This window comes from Heliangelus exortis, chromosome 7, assembly GCF_036169615.1.
Source record: "Heliangelus exortis chromosome 7, bHelExo1.hap1, whole genome shotgun sequence".
NCBI classification, from domain to species: Eukaryota; Metazoa; Chordata; class Aves; order Apodiformes; family Trochilidae; genus Heliangelus; species Heliangelus exortis.
This window is the reverse complement of record NC_092428.1, coordinates 27,902,568-27,924,057: the sequence shown is the minus strand read 5'-3', so window position 1 is coordinate 27,924,057 and position 21,490 is coordinate 27,902,568. Positions and strand designations below refer to the sequence as shown.

Here is a 21,490-nt window from a genome sequence, read left to right as displayed (position 1 = left end):
GTTTGTTTGGAAATCTTGATGTTTATAGGCAGGAAAGCAATTGCCAGCACTATACCAGCCATGGACCTTAGTGGCAAAAGGTTGCTCTGAGGTGCATGTATGGGTAGATACTCCTAGTAGTATGATCATGTAGACTGCTCACACTCAGAGCAAGGCTGCTCTTGGCTTCTTCACCATCTTCGCCAAAGAATTTCAGGACCACACAAGAGAGGCCATTTTAAGCTTGTTGAAATCCTGCTGAAGTTACAGATCTGATTAAGGGAGTTGATTAATTTCTAAGCAGAGAAAGTCTTTTGCCTCTTTTGAACAGGTGCACAGTTTGAGGATGCAGCCAAGTACCATACACCATAGGCTCAGATGTTTCATATTAGTGTCAGCATTGCTAAGAGACATCAGCCACCAACACTCAGTAGAAAAATGTTCTTATTTACCAGACTTCATAGTTGAGCATCAGCCCCCCTTGCAAGATCAGTCACAATTTTTCAGGTAAAACACAGGCTAAAACTCTCTGACAAGTGTAAGTCAGCCCATCCCTGTTGTCATCAGAGCTACAAAGATGCAGACAGGTTAACGTTCAGTCTCTGTGGCACATAAAGGTCTCTGTAACACTGGACCTTGTATTTAATTATAAACACTCCACTGAAACATTTTTCATGTTGGCAGCTGGGAGTAATAAACCCCTGTTACTGAAAGACAGCAAAATGGTTTATTTTGCATATTAGAATTACAGTTTAAATTATGTTTGTTTTTTTTTTTATTAGCATGCTTTTCATTATACCAAAATTCTGTGCATGTCTACTGCTGGAGATCCTAATACTTCAGAATTGTTTCATCAATGATAAAATATTTTACAGTTCATTATAAAAAAATTTTAATACTCTGAGCATCTTTAGTGTGTATTATAGTAATACAGCACTTTATAGCAGCCAGTAAACCTCCAGGCTACAGTTTCAGGGATCGTGCAATTTTGTTTTATAGTTTAATAATTGTTCAATTGAAAATGAGCATGAGGTTACTAAAAACCAATTTAATGACTTACAAAAATGCAACTTCTTTAAAGTGTACTACACACCTTTCAGAAAGTTGAAATTCCTATGGACAGATTATGGTTCTTCTTCCTCAGAAAGAATTTTGCAAATTATTGCTACTAAAATGCAGCATTTGCAGTGTTCCCCTAAGTCACAGTTGTTTCTCTGTTTCACATCAGTGTCCTCTTACAGGAATACCCACAGAAACATGAAGTCCTAGAATAGACCAGAATAGGAAAATTGGATCACATCAGATAAGCCAAATCAAACTATTCATAGCCCATGTTATTACTTTATGTGGTTCTTCATCATACTAAATGTATTCCTAATGTCAGCCAACTTTAGTTCTCAATCAAATATTTAGTCCATCATGTGTTTCTCTTTCTAAACAGCTCACTGCAGCCAGCAAAAAACAGACATAAAATGGAATATTATAATTTAATTTTAAGGCATAACTACTACTAATAAAAATTTTGGGTCGTTGCATTGCAATGATAGATATTTAATCATACTGTCTTTGGAAGTCTAGTTCATAATATATTGTGCCTTTATGGAACTTGACAAAGTGCTTTGTTTAAGACATATTGTTTGCTGTTAGCAAATACTTGGTTTTAGCCATGGCTCTGCTTCCATTTGTACTTGTTCAAGTGCAGGTAGCTCTGGTTATGCCAGCAGGCTGACCCTGTTGCAAAGCAAGTGCAGGGAAAAGGGTTGTACCACCAGGTTTCTAAGGGAACAGGAGGAGAAACCTTGAAATCATCAGTACTTTTTCTCTTTTAACTGGAGTAGCCTGCAGGATCCCTGCATTTACACCACCCTCCCATCATTGTAGCAATGCCATAGGTTGAGAACAGAAAGATATTCCAGAACCTAATAAATCAGTTAACTTCAGTGAAGCCAAAAAGGTCACCTCAAAGCCTTGATTTATTCTGCAAACCTCATACTGTAGTTGGGTACTCTAGAAAAAATATTTTAATATTACAAACTCTGGTAATGCATTATATAATGCTCAAAAAATATAACCACAGAGATACATGAGGAAAACCAAAGTAAAAACTCAAACTGTCTCAGGTAATTGATACAGTTGTCAGTACAGAGGTATTTCTTTCTAAACTAGGAAAATAGCTCAGCAGTTGCCAGAATAGATCGAAATTTAACAAATAAAATCTTTCTTTATCAATTCTGCCTTTTTTTTTTTTTTTTTTTTGGCAAAGAATTTTGCTTGGCAAGCAAAAGGATTTTTCTAGGCTTTTGTAATTTAAATGTATCTTTAAACACTGTTATTGAATCAGATATTGATGGGTTTTATAGTGTGACAGCTTAAGACAAATGGCAGTGTGGAGGGTAGGTATTTGGGATAGTGAAGCATTTTAATCACAAGTGCATACAATTTTATGAATTCCATGACTCTCCATCCTATGGAGGAATGGTGCAGAAGGGGTGAGAAGTCAGGGGAGCAGTATAGAAATCTGTTGCCTATCTGAGGTTTTTCCCCTTCTCTTGTCCTGCTCCCTGAAATCCCCAGAGGTGGGAGAGATCATAGAATCATGGAATGATTTGTGTTGGAAGGGACCTCAGAGATCACCAATTCCAACCCCTCTGATCCCAGATCCTGACTTAGGTTGTAGGGCTGGCCCTCTCGGTGTCTTTTCTCAGAATCTTTGTTCCATGGTATTATAATTATGAGTCCCTGGCTGTATGAGGAGGTAGAGAAGAGTTCATGGATGACCAGTGCATTAAACAGCACTGTAGTTCTCTTATTTCCTCTCACTCTTGTTGGCTCTCACAATCTGCTTGTTGAGGACCCTTCTGGACACTTCTGCACTTCGTACTGATCAGCAAGTTTGCAGGGATTTAGCTGTTAGAGCACACCAAACCTCTGCTGTTTTTTGACACAAGTGGCTGATCATACTTTGTCTATTGCTCCAGCAAAGTGTCAATTAAAGTTCACTGTCTTATGCTCATAGCTCTGATTTGTTTTCAGTTCAAAATATTTTTAATGAAAGATACGAATTGGGTACAGAAAACCAGAAACCACTGCCCTGTTTTCAGCCAAATAGAGTTCTGAAGCTTCAGGAGTCGTACATATGTTTAACTGTGTATTTTTTAGTAGTTTCAAGTATCCAGGTTGCTTTGTTGCTGGTTTTAGCTGATTCATTATGAAGAATATAGTAGAGTTATAGCATTTGAGGAAGGTGTATGGACAGGAGTACTCAAGTGCTCAGAAAAACAGAAAGGATAACCTTATCTTGCCCACTGGACAAAAATGGGCTTGAAGGCTTTTACCAAACTCTCTCCTTTATTGCATCTTGCAGAACTTGCCAGCTGTGGATGTGGCAGCTTTGTTCACCCCCTTACACCCAGTCTCATGGCAACACTTCTTGCCCTGGCACAGAACTAGAAGCTTTCCTCTGGAGGTCTAAACATCTCTGCAGTACCAACAAAGAAAATGACACTGCTTTTAGAGAGAGATTCCCTTAAACTCTCACACCAATAGCAGCTCTAAACAAAAAGATCCTTTTTAAACACTTTCCTGTGCTCTTGGAAACCACCTGTATTGGACATAACAGAAATTCAAGAAATACACTGTTGTACCATGGAGGAAAGTTCCTCTTCAGGAAAAAATAACCAAGCCTAGTTATTTATGTCATGTGATTTTTTAAACTATTAGTCTCAGTTTGCTGGTAAGCTCAATTCCAGTTAACCATTAGTCTTTACTAGATCCTTCTCCTATCTGTCCTTTCCTCTTCCCTCTCCCCAGGATGAGCCCAAATAGCACGGGAGGAGTCCCTGAGCCATCACTGCCTTGGAAGCTACAGTGGGGAAAGGGCTGGGGCTGTGCAATTAAACAATTGGAATATGTCTTGAAAAATCCGAGACATCCCTGCTTCCTTGTTCTTGATTAAAGAGGCTCCATTGCCTTCCTCTGCCAACAGCAAACCCAAGTATGTGAAGTCTGTTCATGCATATCAAGTCGTTTGAGTCTAAGGAGGCAACTGCACAATCTAATCAAATCCTGCTTGTGTTTATACTCCTGTAAAAATGGAATAACTCCACAGTTGTGTACATTCTAATTATCCTTAGTGTATGTTGTAATTAGCAGTTACACTTTACATACATATACACCATTCTTTGGTATTTTTGGGTAACCCACAAAATAATGTTCTGAAAGAATAAACTACCCAGGCTTGCAGTTATCATATGGCAGACATGATCAAAAGCATTTCAGTAAAAATAAAGATTTTTTTGGGAGTAGTTTCTTCCTTATAAGAAGCAGCAAATGAAATATAGAAAACGCCAATGGAAATTAGAATAAAATAATAACTAACCATTCTAAATCATACATTGGTGACAAGGCAGTATAGCTGTAAAAATAATATAACATTGAAGAGCTAAAATTTGGAATCTTTGCCATAGCATGCCTAAATTTTTCAAGTAGTCAAACCCAAGTTTAAAGGACAGAAAATAAAATTCATGCATTTAACCAAATTGGCTTATATTCTTAATAGAATAACATAAATTCTCAATAGAAAAACATTAATGGTAAAAAAAAAGAACTGAATATTTTTTTTGAGCTTTTAACCTGTCTGCTCTTTTTACTTACAGTCCTCACTGTACATTAGTAATCCAAAACTGGGGCTAAATCACACCTTTTATCTCCTACTTACTTTTCATGCCTATGACTCCTAACCAGCTGTTTTATCTGAACAGTACATCTCTGTGTTACAATCAAACCATCTATCCTGCAGCATTTTTCAATTTACTGTTGAGTTCCAGAACACGAGACACTGTCACCCACTTCAGGTCCTTGCCTTCAAAATAAACAGGAGTTCAGAATGTTTATTTTCATCTGTACTTTGGCAGAAAGCCTGACTGTTCCACACCAAATTGTAGTTCTAACCAGGGGACTTGGCATAATAATCCCACCTCAGATTAAGGCCTCCTGCGTGCTGAGCTCTTTCTGTGAGCCATAAGTAAACAGGGCTGAGGATTGTGCACAATGCAGGAGATTTTTTCATAGATTCACTCAGCATGTGTCCTAAAGAATTACAGGATTATCCTCCCTCATGTCTTTCTTAAAACCAAATTAGGTATTCAAGGCAGTAATTTACTAAATACTGCATTACGTGGTACTACTTTATTTTTCCAGATTGACATTTTCAGAAGGCTCAAGTTGCCTGTAATTCAAGGCTATATATGCATTACCACACACACAGAAGCATTTGGATGTACTGAATTCAAGCTCAGGTTTTAAATACATGCATTCAAAGCTGTCATGTTCTGGGCAGGTAATATTAGTACCAGGTAGGATCTAAATAGCTACCTGCAGCTGTGAGTGCTGAGTTTGTGCTGATAGTTGGATGAGTGGGCACAGAAATTGAGTGTGCACTGATGGAAGCAAAGCCATTCCTAAATTGGTGTCTGCACAAATGTAAAAATAAAAAATAATAAAAAAAAAATTATAATTTAAAAAAATTAAAAAAAAAAAAAAAAAGTGGTTTGATCAGAACTTGTCTGATGAACGAGTGTTTAATACACTTTTTAGAATGGTCTACCCTCTTCTAGGAAAAGCAGTGCACTAACAGGGGCAGGTATCTGAGTTAAACTCTTGAAGACCATTGTACAATGGGTTCTGTGACACTTATGCTGTTCAGTCACATGCACACTGTAATTATCTGGAGCTGAAGGCAAATTTAGGGAGCTGTTCCTGCAGGGAACTAACTGCCTGTGTACAGTTTCAGTCAATTGTATACAGTAAACGTAAATTCAGAATGAAAAATTGTCCCTTTTTTATTTTTGTCCCTCTTAGTTTTCAGCTTAATTACTTTGACACATTCTTGCAACTATTTGCAGAATCAGGCCCTCGGAAAGAGCTGGCCTAACCCCTGTTACTTTTGATTAAGATTTCTTGATTATTCCTAAGGATTCAATCACAATTATTTGCAAATGAGAAATTCAGATTGTTACAGGCACAACTGAAAACATTTGGATAAAATACACACCCAGCCTATACCAGAACAGCTTAATGAGGGTACTTAAGAATGTTTAATTAAGCAGAGGCCCTTCACCCCCATGGCTCAGATGATACAATATTGTATTTAGTTGCAGTACAAGGCTTGGAAAGCGCCCTTAGTGAGAAAGCTCAGCTCTTTTGGAGCTGGACTGCATCCCAGGAACAGCCTGTAAATAAAATACAAGTCGTGTTGGCTCCTGTCAGTGTGACAGGGGACTGGACTCGGGTGTTTCATGAACATTTAAAGAGAGCAACTGGCATAGCTGCAGCTCCAAATAATCTCCGAGCCGCTGAGACGCATCTGCTCATGTATGCTCTGCGAGTCCTCATTCATCATCTGCTGCTCTTTGTTAGGTACAAAGCCTCTTGCAGTGCAATTACATTCATCCAGGCACGGCCTATCAGAAATGCAATGCCCTGTGCAGTGGTCACTGAGTGTGAGCAGCATAGTGATAGCCCAGCTCCCTTTTAAGGATGCTGTTCTCAAAGCTAGAGAGGCTGATGCCATCCTGGCTGCTGGACGTGGCATCTCTTCAACCCATTACATCCTCACTGGGACAGCTGAAAACACCAGTGCAGTATCAGTGCTGGTGTGCACGGGCATCCTGCACATACAGAACATGTACGTTGATATACAGTAGGCACAGATTGTGTAATACTCATCCCCTATAGCTGGTAGGGTGGTATTAGCTCTGGCTTTCCACCCACTGGTCTGGAGGTGGGAGTAGCACCACAAGAGGCTGTATTGTTGCTGTAGGCCGCAAATCCCCAGATGTATTTTTTTTTTTTTTTTTTTTTTTAATGCTTTATCTCTGGAAACTTGTAGACAAAGCATTGAGACTGAAACTTGCTGGTAAGGCAAAGCTGATGCTTGCAAGTAGATGTGCCTCAATAGGTAGATCACAAAAAAATGCCCCTCACTTGGTCTCTTTTCTACTTGCCTCAGCTCAGTCCAGCACTATTAATAAAACCTTGATGCACTCAGGGAAATATTTGCTGCCAACCATCATCAATCAAGAATCTCTTCAGATAGCACTCTCAAGATGTTTTTCTAGGTGAAACCTTCTAATCTCTCTCTTGAGTCCCACTAAAGGATGTTAAAATTTGGTAGCATAGGGCACCTTCAAGATTATTCTTGTAGGGTTTTCGATGGAATTAGAAAAATCTGAGGATAGAGGAGGCTTGTCCCTTTTCAACAGAGCAGCTCATCTCACAGAAAGGGAAATGAAGGGCATGGGAAAACATCCTGAGTGCTTTGTAGTGTTATAAACCTATCTCCCATTACTTCCTTAGGCTCTTTGACAAAATGCACTGCCTGAGGTGTAAATTAGGGACACCTTTGTGCATTGAACCTGTCCTCTTAAGAGGAGAAGTGCTCCAGAACCACCTCCTCATTTCAAAAATGCTACAGAATAGTTGTCAGTATTGACCTGAGCTAGATTAAACCAGCTAGCTAGGAATATAAGGCTGTATATCCCATTAATAATCCCCTGAACTACCCAGTCTGCCACAACATAATACATCAAAAATCCAGCAAACTAGTCACAATAAATCTTCAAAGCTTCTTTCAGTTTAGTATGGAAATCTTACAAAATATACCCAAAGTGATCCTGTTGATCTCCATTACTTGCATTATTAGCAATTGTCTCTTTGTATTCCCTGGCTTATTAAGTGTAAACATAAATGTAAGCCTTCTGTCCTTCTGTGGATGCTTTGTGTGATGAAACAAAGCAGGCTCATAGCCTGTGAATACAGTTTTGCATAATCTGATAATTATTTGCATAATCTGGTTATTATGGGCTCAGATTTGTTTTAATAGGGTTATAACTGTTGTAAGGGTTATAACACCTGCATTGACACTACTGTGTGCCTAACAATTTGTTTCAAGTGATGGAAAAGATTTCTCAGTACTCCTTACTGAACTATAAATTGAGCTCATATATGCAGATGATATTAGGAAGATGCTTTTCATTTTCACTTGCTGGTGCCTGACCAGAATTCCCATCGGTGTGGTGGGATCAGGACAGTGGAGAATAAGGCACCTTTCTAATAAGGTCACGAGTCAGCAAACTCCTTTTGCATGGGAGTTTCTCTCCTTCTTTGGGTGCCTTAATGAGCTGCAGTGCAACTCTTGTGTGTGAGAGCATCGTCCATGTATAAATAATGGATATGAGAAATGCCACTACAGTACAGCCCATTAAAGAGAATTAGTGTCAGGATTTGACTCCTAGTATTTTTGAGGAGGGATTATTTTTCTCTCCTTCACTCACCCCAGCAGGGGAAGAACGTGCCTAGGTTGCTACAACAAAGTCTCTCCCAAGTATTGCAATTTGAGATCCATGCTGCAAGAGCCTTTTAAAAACATTTAGGAAGCTGAGCAGATGATTCAACATCTGGCTTAGTTAATGGAGAGCTCTGGACAAGACCAACTGGATGTTTAGGGTCTTTTTCAGTTGTGACTTAAGTGTTGAAACATAGGCTTGTTACAGAAAATAAAATACCAGCTATCAAAATTCTGTTACATGAATTCACTAATAGGTATACTAACAGGGAATTTGAATGCCTTTCTACAGAAGTATGTAGGCATATATTTAATTAAAATTAAAATATATTATTTTAGATGCACCTGGCAGCTATGCTTAAAGTTAAATTCTCTTACATGTCACATTTTAAAAATCTCATTTTAAGTGACCGAGCTTTGGAGAAAATTTTAAGGTTTTGGGGGAAATTTTTCATGTTATGTGTGTGGGATCTGTCTGGATTCTGAGGGAATAACTAACTTTCCCTCAGAACCCTATTATGCCATAAATTTTGTTGTTGTTGTTGTTGTTGTTGTTGTAGACTCACCTTGGTAAACTTGACTGCATTCTTTTTTAAAAAGTATCTCCAATATATTTTTATTCTGAATGGTATTTTCAGTTCTAGAAAAAAACCCATGGATAGTGAACAAGTACTGCAGCAAGTTCACTAGAACTTCAGCACTGCCAGTTCTGAGGATGCAGCTGTGCACCTGCAGAATTCAGCTACAGGATTAGAGGAACAGGGATAAAATGCTTTAAATTTTTATTTCAGTGGCACTTTTGGAGAGCAGATTGGGCCAAAAATGCAAGAAATCACAGATTAATCCAAATCACAGCTGTTCAAGATTGAATTACTTTAAGAGCAACAAACAAACAAAAAAAGAAACAAAAACAAAACAGTCTCTAAATCATGTCATGATTTAATGGGCCTCAGGTACAGGCACAGCCACATAACTGTGGGTGTAAAAAAAAATAATACATTGGGTTTACAATGTGTAAATAAGCCTGAGGAGGGGAGGGCACGGCTCTATGATGGGTGCTCAGCTAAGTGGCTGAATATCTTCTACAAGGTTGCTTTAATACCTGCAGGCTTTCACCTCCCTGTAATTGCAGCAAAGTCACTTGCTACCTGAAGTGTTTTGAAATCCTTTTTAGGTTTTCTGTGTTTTCTTTCTGTGCGTTTCCATGTCAGTACTCACAACGCATACACTATATGGTTAATTAAGAGAAAAGCCTTGAACATTTGTAGGCACTTAACCAAAAGCAGATGTTAGTTCATGGTCACTCCTTGCCTTCCCTTTTAAAATTTATTGGTGAGTGCAGTGCTCAAGAAACCAGCAATAACATCAGTTGCTTAAGGTTGGCATAGCACAAACGGAGGCTTCCTGTAATGCTCAGTGCTCAGGGCCTTGTGCAGACTGGTGCTCAAGCAAGCTTGCCTGATCTTCCCTTCCAGCTGCAGAACCAGAGGACACCATCCCTAATCCTGCTGTCCAAGTGCAGAGGCAATGCATGACCTTGTTTCCTTAAACCCTTCCACCTCCTGACAGCTTGGAGCTGGATGTCTGATGAGGCAGCCCATGCAGTCAGCATCCCTCCCAAGCTCTCTAGCTCTGTTTCCCACTTGGGAGGCTCCCAGGTTTTTCTTAGCAGAAAGTCCCACCCTCAGACCATCCTCTCATCTGTTCAATGTGAAGGAGAACTTGGGGGTGCATCCCTGCCCTGATTCTATAGAATCATAGAATCATAGAATTGGCTGGGTTGGAAGGGACCTCAGAGATCATCAAGTCCAACCCTTGATCCACTCCCGCTGCAGTTCCCAGCCCATGGCACTGAGTGCCACATCCAGGCTCTTTTTAAATATCTCGAGGGATGGAGAATCCACCACTTCCCTGGGCAGCCCATTCCAATGCTTGATCACCCTCTCAGTAAAGAAATTCTTTCTAATGTCCAACCTAAACCTCCCCTGGCACAACTTGAGACCTCTTGTGCCCTCTTGTCTTGCTGAGAGTTGCCTGGGAAAAGAGACCAACCCCCCCCTGGCTCCAACCTCCTTTCAGGGAGTTGTAGAGAGTGATGAGGTCTCCCCTGAGCCTCCTCTTCTCCAGGCTGAACACCCCCAGCTCCCTCAGCCTCTCTTCATAGGATCTGTGCTTGAGTCCCTTCACCAGCCCAGTTGCCTCCTTTGGACCTGCTCCAGGACCTCAATATCAGACCTCGATAACAGAGCAGCACATGGCAGCATCTCCCACACCTGAGGTCGAGGCACTGTGGCTGCATCAGTTCTGTCCCTCTTTTCAAGGCTCATTAGTGCAGCTCAGGCCTGGGCTGTTCTGGCTGGGCTGCTTTTAGTTCCCTTGTAGCCATGGCTGACAGCTGCTCAGGAGTGTTTACAGCACACTCCAGTGCACCATGTAGCCCAGGCTAATAGGGAAGGTAGGCACTTCTCCTGCTGCCAAGCAGAACAACTTTGTTTGCATATTCCGACACGCAAGGGCACACACTCCAGCCTGGGGGAAGTGTTGTGGGATCTGTAGTTCTTCAGCACCTTCCCTTTGTTCAAAATTAAAAGCTGAGTGTGTCTTTTAACTGGGATTGTAATGGCTTTGTGTTCATGCTGCATTCCTTTAAATGCTGTTCAGTGGGCAACAGCCAGATGCTACCTGTACCTGCTGTGTACAGCACTGGGTTGATAGCTGTGGTGAATCACTAGGGAAATGGGTTTTAATAATAAAATCCCAAACATCATGACTTTGGATTACATGGGTGTTCAGTTTTATAACCAGATTAAAAAAAAAAAATGCAAAACAAAGGCAGCCTAAGCTGTGGAGATATTAACCTAACAAAACGTATTCCTTCCATGCTGCTTAGTATTCTGTTTTCTCCTCTGCCTTTCTTAATGCAAAAATATTTGCTTGAGGCAAATCCATAAAAAGACCATATTAAGAGAATTGCATAATATCCTCTAAAAATAGAAAGCAAGAATCTAGGACTATAGAACTTTATTTTACTTAGATAAATGAATGACTGAACATGAAAACAAAACTGTTAGCAAGTTACTGTACTTCCATGAAAGGTAAGTCAGTCAGTTTAGCTGTCTTGGCTGGGTGTCATATTTTGTTCTGTGCTCACTGGGAGACTAATTGCCTGAAATAAATATTTGAAGATCTCTGTCTCTGGTCCTTGTAAGCTGTTTGATCAGTTTGGTGTTTCTGATAGGATCTGTTTTTTATAAGCCTTTAAGATTTCTGTTAGGCAGGTTTTGTGCCATACTGTCCCAGCTATATAAGTGAAATGAAAGATGAGGCTCAATTAAGTCTCATCTGTACTAACAGGGATCTGGTAATGATCCAGTAACATTTCAGAAGGTATAGGTCGTCTTTCCTTTCTATGCTTGTTTCATCTCATTTTGGGAGGATTACTCCCAGTCCACTTCACTCCCAAGCAAATTTTCTCTTAGTTTGAAGACTGCAAGGTTTGGAGTGAGATTTTTTTTGTCTATCTGTATCACGTTTTACTAACATTTAAGACCATTTCTGAGATTTTTGAAGTGATGTCTGCTGCTAAGAGTTTTTCCCTCTACACCTATCAAGAGACCCAAGTCTCTGCACTGGATGCCTGTTCATAGCACAGCTAATTTGATCCATCATTACCCAGTGGCCTTGGGAAGATGGACCCAGCCCTGGGCAGTGCTACCTCGTTGCTGACCAAAGAGCTGGAAAGCTGAACTTCAGCAAAACAGGGACCTACATGTGTCCCAGCCCCTCTTCCCTGAGGATGTCTCTTGCCTGCCCTGTTGTGAAGACTTTTCAACCCCCTTTCCCTTTGAAGGAATGTGTGGAAATGATCTCAGGAAACCCTCCATCTCTTTTTCTCTTTCGTGACCAGAAAACAAAGCTCCCTGATCTGAGGCTGCCCTGTATCCCTCGTTTCTGATGCTTAAGGACTCAAAGCCAGCACGATTCTTTTAATGTTGAGGGGACTTTGTAAATGTCATGGGTGTTCCCTTAAGAAAGCCAGAGCTTTGTGAAGGTGATCTGGGTGGGTTTGTCACTGCATGGTGTGTCTGCTGGTTTTGGATGGGGCCCGACCCATGGTCTCTGAAAGCTTGAACTGGCAGAGCAGAGGGGAGCTGGGTTGGAAGGCAGTCAGAGGAAAGCAGGGGGGGCATAAAGCCAGACAAGATGCCTGTAGGAGAATGGAGACAAACTCTGTCACCTTAGGACATTTACAAAGCTCTGGGGGACAGGAGCTTAGGGCTGGGAGGTGATGGGATCTGAAAGGTTTGGCTGTGAACTGTTCACTGAACTGCACTGCAACCTCTGAAACTCAGTGTGTGTTTCCCTGGTGCCCGTTTGGGCACAAGGGGATAATTGGATGGCTTTATTTGATGTCTCCCAGCTGAAAAGCTTGTGATTTGATTCTTAGTGTGCTGAGTGTGATCTGCACAGCTTTGGAGGCTACTGCCAGCAGTGTCTTGGTGTAATGCTTGTTTTTAGAAGAGACTTTCTTCACTCTACAAAGTGGGATGACGGCGCCGTGGTGCTTTTATGCAGAATGACAGCCAATAATTTCATGCCCCAAGCTTGTGTCTTGAGGGCTGATTCAGCACAGAAAAAGAAAAAAAAAAAAAAAGACAGAAAAAAAAAAAAAGATTTGACTTCTTTTTATATAGGATTGTGAAAAGCTGATTGTTTTTGTAGCTCAAATAGCTTTGCACTCGGGCTCTACAGTGTGGATTTCAGAATTACTCTGTGCTGAACTGGATCCTTATTTTAGTGCTCTGTGTCTCTGTCCTGCACTTTGCTTTCTCTATGGAAAGTAATTTATGCTCCAGCCTGGCATATTGGTGCTGGGCTCATAAGAAAACACTATTGACAGTGGTGATAGATTCACCCACTGCTTACTGAGTGCAGAAGAGTTAAACTGATTGCATTTCTACAGTCAGTATATTTCTCTGCTCATTGTTTGTGTCCTGCTGGTGGAGAAACAGATCAGTTGCATAGTAAATCTCTCTAATCAACACAAGAGACAAATAAAAAGAACAAGCACCCTCATTTGTTACAGCTACTTCAGAAGCATGGTCATCTGAAGGATGGATGCTGGGAAGTTTCTCTCTCTTCTTCAGAAAGGCTTCATAAAATGGGCAGAGCTAGCCAGGCATCTCAGGAGAGGACAGAGGCACACTCATTAAAAGTACCTAAAAAATGGTACTTCTGTTGTCTCTCACTTACAGAACATGTTCCATAAAGCACGTGGGGCCCAAAGCATGTAGCTAACAGAAAGGGTTTCTGAGTTCAGATGCTCACTCTCTGCCTGTTTGCATTCAGATCCAATGGATTCAGTTCCCTTCACACGTTTCTCCTTCCCTCCCTCTGAATTAAAGCTCACCTCTGTTCGGAGCCATCCCCAGTCAGACCTTTTCCTTGTTGTGGAAATGTGGGTGCTGTAGTGGATAAATAAAATACTACTGGATGATAAGCTATAAATAATGTGTGTACTGGCCACTGCTGCAGTGTTTAATGCATTTATTAACTATGTAGAGGTGTGATTTGTGGAAGCTGGAGGTGTAGCTACAAGACAGCATGTTGGGAATAAATTCAGGGCTATAGTGTCTGCAAAGGATGGAGGGGGAGGGATAGGGGCAGGTGGGAGGAAGAAGGTTGTTCCTAGATTTGGGAGGATCTTACGGTGGTTATTAAGTGCAGTACAAGAGAAGACAAGGTTAGGATGTGTCTGAGCATGGACATAGAATTGAACTTACCTAGAAGCCACTGGATTTGGAAGGAAACAGAAAGATCCACAGTCCTGTGTCAGGAGGAGAAATATCTCTGTAATATTCTTTTCTCCTTTCAGAAAACCACCGGCTCCTCTGCTGGCCCTGATTCTTTTTTTTTTTTTTTTTTCTGGGAAGAGAGCAAGTAATAGCCTGCTTCTGATCATGAGAGTCTTGTCTTTTCTGGATATTCAGTTGGTTTCTCTACCAGCCCTTGACCAATACTTTAGTTAAAGTATTAAAAGCTAAAGGCTGTGAAGACCAAAACGAGGCTTGTGTGATGTACAGGATGATGTAGAGGATACTGAAAAGCTCATCAGGAGGTGCATGAATGTGATTATCTCTAAATATCATTTGTTGGTTGTTCTACCACAGTGATAAGACTTTCTGTAAAAGCAGATGTTCATTTCCACAGAGTTTAAAACTTAAGTGAGTGCAAGGTTTGGGGCAGTATGGGGGCACTTTCATCTGAGTAGCCCACGTTACTGAATTCCACTTCCCTGGGAAGCCAGGGTGAGTGTCAGCCTGTCCTAGATAATGCTGTTTCACAGTCAGACCCGTGTCACAGATGAGTGTGTAAGTCATTAGCAACTGCTGTTTCACCCCAGCATATAAGATCTTGTACCTTTTTCCATACCTTTAATCAGTTATTTTAAGATGCTTTTCTTCCATCGTTTTTTTTTTTTTGGTGTGTTCTGTATCTACAGAACACATGCTTGTGTTCTGTATCTTTTTGTCAATAGGTAAGAGCTTTTTATTAAAATTTTAAAAAATATGTTTGGATGCAGACTTAGCCATTTTTACAGGCTATTTTACTCCTGTGAAATTAGATACTTCTACCACCCTTGAAGGTACCTTCTTCTCTGTGCATAAGGCATGTGGGAGGCCTGAGGTGGGGGTTGGCAGTGGTTCTTGCATACCAAACAGCTCTCCCCAGTTTGTTGATAGCCTGGGTATTTCCTATCAGAATTGCCTCCAGCTGTACATGGTGAGCACTGGTTTCTATTGTTTAATCTCCTTGGATGATGGAAGATGCTGTAAGTATCCAGTGGCTGGGGGTATCCTTCATAATTCAGTGTCTCCCAGCCTGGTTGTATTTCCACCAAAGCCATCAGCATAACCTACAAGCCCTTATTTTTTACCTCTAATAAGGTGTTTACTCACTGGAGCACAAATATAGCAGTTTCACTACATGTAGAGTCCTTCCTGCCCAAGAGTAGAGCAGGGAGAATTTTTCCCTGAGGTTGTAATTACAGGACATATGCTTTCTATAGCACTCTCTTCAACTTGTAGGTGGGGTTGTTTTTTTTTCCATTACTTGTGATTTAGTGGTGCACTCTTGTATTATAGTAGTGCATCCTATGCCAGCATTTCCATTATAACCTGTTTTTACAGGTTTATAACTCAACAGTAAAAATGTACTCTTCCAATTTGAAACTTGGCATATAATGTCTCATCTCATCCTCAAAATGATAGCTTTTTCTTCCCCTCTACCTCCCCACCCCCACCAAAAGAGATTGCATTTTTCCTGTAATTTTAAATGGAAGATACTGTCCTTTCTGTTTTGATAAAAGCCTGCCTGTTTATTAAAATTACTTTTCAGTTCTAAGAAAGGAAGACTTTATAATAGAGGATGCATGTGAATAAGTGTTGTTGATGTTAGAATGACTACACCAAGTATATGGTACAGAGAAATATTACCTTCCAACTGAAAGCGAGGGAATATTGATCAAAATGATTGAAAAGCATTTTTTGATGTTGATTTTGTTTCTAGGCTGTTGATTTTACCCTTAAAGTAGTATTCTCAAAGGTAAATATATTTTAGCTTCTGCACTCTGCTGTTTATCAGGACGAATAAAGCACAGGCAGATTTTGCTGCATATAGACAGAATAATGATATCTTTTTCTTTTCTCATTTGAGAAACACAGGACAGAAGGAATATCATTTATAACTTTGGTGTTGAGACCAACTACCAAGAGTACTCTTGTAGTTAGCACAGTGTTATGAATCCAGAGCAGGTGTAAGCAGCAAAACACAATGTTTTCAGCAGAGAGTGTGAAGCAGGGATGTAACACTGAGAAGTAAAAGGCAGGTATGGTCCTTATGGTTTATACTGTCAGGCTCTGAACCTGAGCCTCCCATGAAGCCTCACATTCCAGTTCAATGTAGTTTGGGTGTTTAGGATACAAGAAATTCAGGATTGAAATCCAGTTTCTCCTCCTTGACTTCTTCTCCTCTTGGAGCCATCCATTTAGCAGTTGAAGTCTACCCAGCTGCCATCCCAAGAAGCTTCCCAACCTCTGGGAATTCCACCACCACTGCCAACATGGCAGGAAGGTTTCAGTACAACAAGGCTTTCTTGTTGTAGTAAATCTACTCCCAGGCATTTCTTTTTCTATTTAGTTAAATTTATGCTTACCATAACCACTTCAATGGTACCAATTATGTAAGAGAGAAATTTCAGGGAAGGTGTTTATTAATAAGTCGAGCTATTATTTTGTCATATATTTTAAAACTATCAACATCTATACTGAATTCCTTCTTGCCGTAGCTGTCTTACTCTTAAATCCCATTTAAATCCCATTTTTCAGTTGTTTCTTATATATTTATTTATAAATTCATAAAAAGCAGGGGATGTGCTTCCTAATGAGAAGTTGAGTACCTTCATTTGTATTCTGGAATCAGTAATTAGGTCAAAGACTATTTTGTATCCATAGGCAGCACCAGTGGCTCTCAGACATAAAATAAAATAGTTGTACGTGGCACTGAAGTTTCTGAGGGTATAAAATAAGAGTGCTCAGCATTTCCTCACACCAGCTCTAGTCCAGTCCATCTCTGCCAAAACCAGTGGGATTCTTCAGTGTGAAAGGAATGCAACACTGAGATTCAGATCCTCATTTTTTGCAGGAAATAAATTGCAAATCCAACCAAACTTCTAGGAAGTATCAGACATGCCCAGTGTGTAAATCCATGTCTTCTGCTCTAAGATTTGATTGTACATTTTACACTGGTAGCTCCTATGAAAAAGTGCTGTTTATGTTTTTAGAATATAGAAGGAAAGAAATGATACTGAAAACCACGGAAGTACTTAAATCAACAATAGCATCATTTACTGAAAATATCTTCAGCACCATGGGGATTGCTATTATAAAAAGGCAGAAAAATCCCAGCCCAGTCATGTTCACTTGAGCAATGGAAATATTAAACACCTTGTGAGACTAGACAGAGTGCATACTATTGCTTCATTTTGTATCATGCTGCCACCAGAAATATTTTTTACTTGAGTCAGCGTGGAGAGCACACGGTAATAGCAGCAGATGGATGAGAGACATGGCTAAAGATACAGCAGTTTCATTGTTTAGGCTGTGACCATCTAAAATTTTCCTTCATTAAATATTGTCCCATTTATAATAATCAGTGAATGCAATGTAAACAAGCAGCTCAGTTTGAATTACAGGTATATGTGTTAAAAGACATGAAATATTCTCTGTTGTAACTTTCCAGAAGGGACTCTGTGGTAGTCATGCAATATATTAAAACTGTATTTGTATTTGTATTTGCATAAAAATACTTGGAAAGATTGCAAGAATCATTAAGGATAAAATACTGCTGTGTTGTATATTTTCCTAAAACTGGGGAATATGAGAGGGTTTATGTTAATACACAGTGGTATGGTAATTAGCTGTCATATTTCATCTTGCAAACATCCAGCATCGTTTTTAAGGGGCCACAGAATGTAACATGTTCTCTGCATCTGATGGCACTCGTAATTACTAAGAACCCTTAGCTGACTGTTGGAAATTTTGCTGTAAATTCAAATCAGAACGTGGATGTTATTGGAAAAGGTGAAGTTACAGTTGGAGTTTATTCCCTAATCATGAGCAAATCACTGTCAAATTATAGGACTATGACAACCCAGGCCAGTTTATCTAATTGTTTTGTGTATGCTGTATGTATAAATTTTACAAGGAATAAATTTTGCATTTGTTCATAGGCACAGAAGAAGCAGAAATCCAATGAATCTATAGACACAGAGATCTGTCTTAACGAGGTAAGAGTGTGGATTATCTGTATTTCACAGCACAAGTGGCTCTCCATAATATAGAATGTTCAAGGTCTGTCAATTTTATAATGGGCTTACCTCACTTTAAAGTCTTGTTAGTATCACTATGTTTGGATACCATAATTTATTAAAGAATGATCTTACTCAGAAATCTGGAGCTAGGCTCAAAGTGGCCTCTGCTGACTTTATATTTTAATAACTGTGTAGTACATGATTAGGCAGATCCCATGGTAATTACCATTACACCTCACAAGTATAATTAGCTCATAGTCTGCAGGAACACAAGACAATATGGCTTTTAACAAACCCACAGAAACATGCTGGACATTGTTCTGTGGCTAACAAAAATGACCAGTTTAGAGCATGAGATGAGGTTCATGTCAGGAGATGGGATGCTCCTACATGAAGAGACAGACTGACAGCCCCAAGAAACGTGAACCTCCCAGTGCTGGAGTAGTCAGCTCAGCCTGACCTCCAATGATCCCTTTCAGAAGTAAATATTAAATCAGTTTCCGTGTCTGTCAGTCCATATGCTTTGTATTGAGTATCTCAGGAAGCTTCATAATTAGTGATGTACATAAATTAATTTTTACAGTGTGGAAAGATATAGCCTAGGAATTGAGGCAAGCCCAGCTGTATTGCCATAAGCCTCCACATCTTCCAGGTTCTCCTTCTCCAGTCCAGATTTGCACAGCTCTTCTAATCAATGACATTTCTGTAGCCCATTTCTAATTCTTTAGATACTATTAAGAATTTTCTGTAGATAGTACAATGAAGCCTAAGAATATGAGAGGGAACAATGAAGTAATAATAACATATCTGTTGACATCTTGTGCTGGTAAAAAAACCTTCACAAGAAGGCCCCAGTAGCTGTAGTATGCCATTAAAAACTGCTGGTCCATTTTTTCCCATACTCACTCTGTGACATTTTCCAAAAAGCAGATGCCCAGGGGTGAGTGTAAAAAAGCACATTTTGATAATTCCCCAGTGCCTCTGCAGTAGTTCAGGTCTCAGGGCCTTCCAGTGTGACAGTCCTTGGAGATGAAAGCAAAATGAGGGAATGGCACAGAGTTTTACCCATTAATTCCTTCCTGGCTCTGCATGCAGCCATTCCTGTGGAAACTGAGGCTCCAGTCTCATTCCTTGCATCTGCCTTCCTGGGTACTTCTGCCTTGTACCTTGGCCCACTGCCTCTCCCTCTGTGGGGTCTGAGCAATTCCACATGGAGTAGGTTGGACTTAGGGAATTTAAAGCCTCCTTGTAGTCTGAATTACTCTGATGTTGTGATCATAGCTGTTTGCTGGCATTTTTATTTTTTTTAATGAGGATAATTAGCAAGTTGTACCTCCTCCTTAAGTAGCTCACTATCATCTGCCAATCTATACTTGCATATGCATGCTGTTTATTTATTGGTACCAAAGAAGACAAGGAATGTAAATAATACAGCAATTAAGGGGGAAAATGACATGAGAAAGACAATTTTTCATAAGCTAGAAGCCTCTGCCTTTTCTTATCCCATGGATTAGATTTTATCAATTGTTATCCAGAAGTAATTTGTTATCAGTTGTTCTGTTGACTGTGCAGAGTTGCAGCTTCTCTGCATTGGCTTTTTAAATAAACTGGCATGATAAAGACAGCCAAAAAATTGCTGTGAGTAACACGGGTGTGTTTAAACATGGAGCCACTGCTAATGTAGAGATTGTTGAATACTTTCTTCTTTTTTTTAATTCTTTTTTAGTTGAGTTGTACTGATGTTTTTATCCTTTAAACTAACCTTAGCATACTGTTGTTTTAACATCTGGTATTATTCCTTTTGTATCTTTCCATCTGTGACTGCGATTTAGAGGCAACAGGAGGGTGGGACACATACAAACAAAAGATTAATTTCAAGAGGTAGAGTTAAATATTTTGCAATGAAAATGTGTAATGGTGACCAAAGGAAGTATTGTGTCTTGCAGAATGCTATTGGGAGAGACAACACAGCAAGAGTCTCCACCAGTCACATATCTTCAGAGAATTCCCTGGCTCTTCCCAGAAGCTTCTATCTAAGCACATGGCTCACTCTGATGACACTTGCACTCTCACTCTCTTTGTTCCTAAGCTCATCAGTCACCTTGTAGCTGCATTATGAAGGGACATGAGGGGAAAAAAAAAAAAAAAAAAAAAAAATCAAAATCTGTTTCCTGTCTTCTGTTGTTTCTCTGGAATTCCAGGTCTGGGAGCTAAGCTGAGGGACTCCTGCTAGGATGGATTCAGTCAGCTGGATTTTTTTTTTTTATTTTTTTTTTTTTTCTTCTCTAAAAAAGCTTCTTGTGATATTTAGAGGCTTTGTGAAATACTTGGTGCAGTGCTACATTCCAAACCCAAAAGGCTTTTGGGCATGCAGTGTTTTAAAGAAACAGTGTGTAAATTTGCCTGTAAAGCGACCTGGTTGGATTATTTTAATAATTATTATTTTAATTCTGGCTCTTACCTAAGAAGGAGGATGGCTTTTTTCTTAAGATCGTATTTATCTCATTGAATGGTTTTGGTTTTCAAATTGATTTAACTTCAGATAATGAAGGATGCCAGGTTTTTGTCTAACGGTGAATGTTCTCCCAGAGAGTGGACTTTATGAAACTTTTTCATTTGTTGAATTGCTACTGATGTTTCTCTCTTTCAGTGTATTAGCATTTTCCTCTTTAAATGTTTATGTACTGTAAGTGATTCTGCGTTCCCTGCTGAGAAGCCATTATAATTCACATACAGGTATAATGTAAGTCTTTCAGTTTAAATTCTCATAAAAATAGCGTGGCATAGAACTTCCTAACAGTATGTTTCTCTTTTAATTATAATAATCCAGCCTTAACAAGGGTGAAGATTCTTTAACAAGAAGCAGCCGTTGTGAAAGCTTGATAAAGATACATTTCTTTGAATTTGAGAAGTGGGAGAAACAAATTCTGCTACAGGGTTTCAGCTGTACAGTCTACGGTCTTCTGTGCTTCCATTGTGATAATATAGTCCAGTTATTATACCCTTTGTTTAATAAAAACTGACATACAATTTATTTGCTCTACTAAAGCAGCATTATCTGTTTATACATAACTGATGTCGGCTCCAAAAGTTGCAGGAACCTCGTGCCTTACTTCTCTTATCACAACACTGTAAAGGGACAAGAGGCACTAGGATATTATTTAAACTGTGGGGGTTTTTCTTAGACTTAAATGGACCCAAAATGATGGTGGATCCAGTCACAAGGCAGCCTCATGCACACTCACCCAGGTGACAGGAGGTTCTCACCCCCGTGGTTCCTACCACAGGCCTTGGCA

At 39.8% G+C, this 21,490-nt stretch overlaps 1 protein-coding gene across 3 annotated transcripts in view; it reads left to right on the top strand.

Annotated features, from left to right (window-relative positions):
* Window positions 1-21,242, top strand: part of GFRA1 (GDNF family receptor alpha 1) — a 138,414-nt gene extending 117,172 nt beyond the window's left edge. For 2 of the 3 annotated variants that reach the window (XM_071749491.1, XM_071749492.1), the window contains exons 8-9: window positions 18,114-18,170; window positions 20,141-21,242. In XM_071749491.1, coding sequence (XP_071605592.1) covers window positions 18,114-18,170; window positions 20,141-20,302 — 219 coding nt within the window. In that variant the 3' untranslated portion in view covers window positions 20,303-21,242. Of the gene's footprint in view, window positions 1-3,789; window positions 3,901-18,113; window positions 18,171-20,140 lie in introns of those variants that run through there. The other variant, XM_071749493.1, reaches the window with a different exon arrangement.
* Window positions 21,243-21,490: the final 248 nt, after the last annotated feature.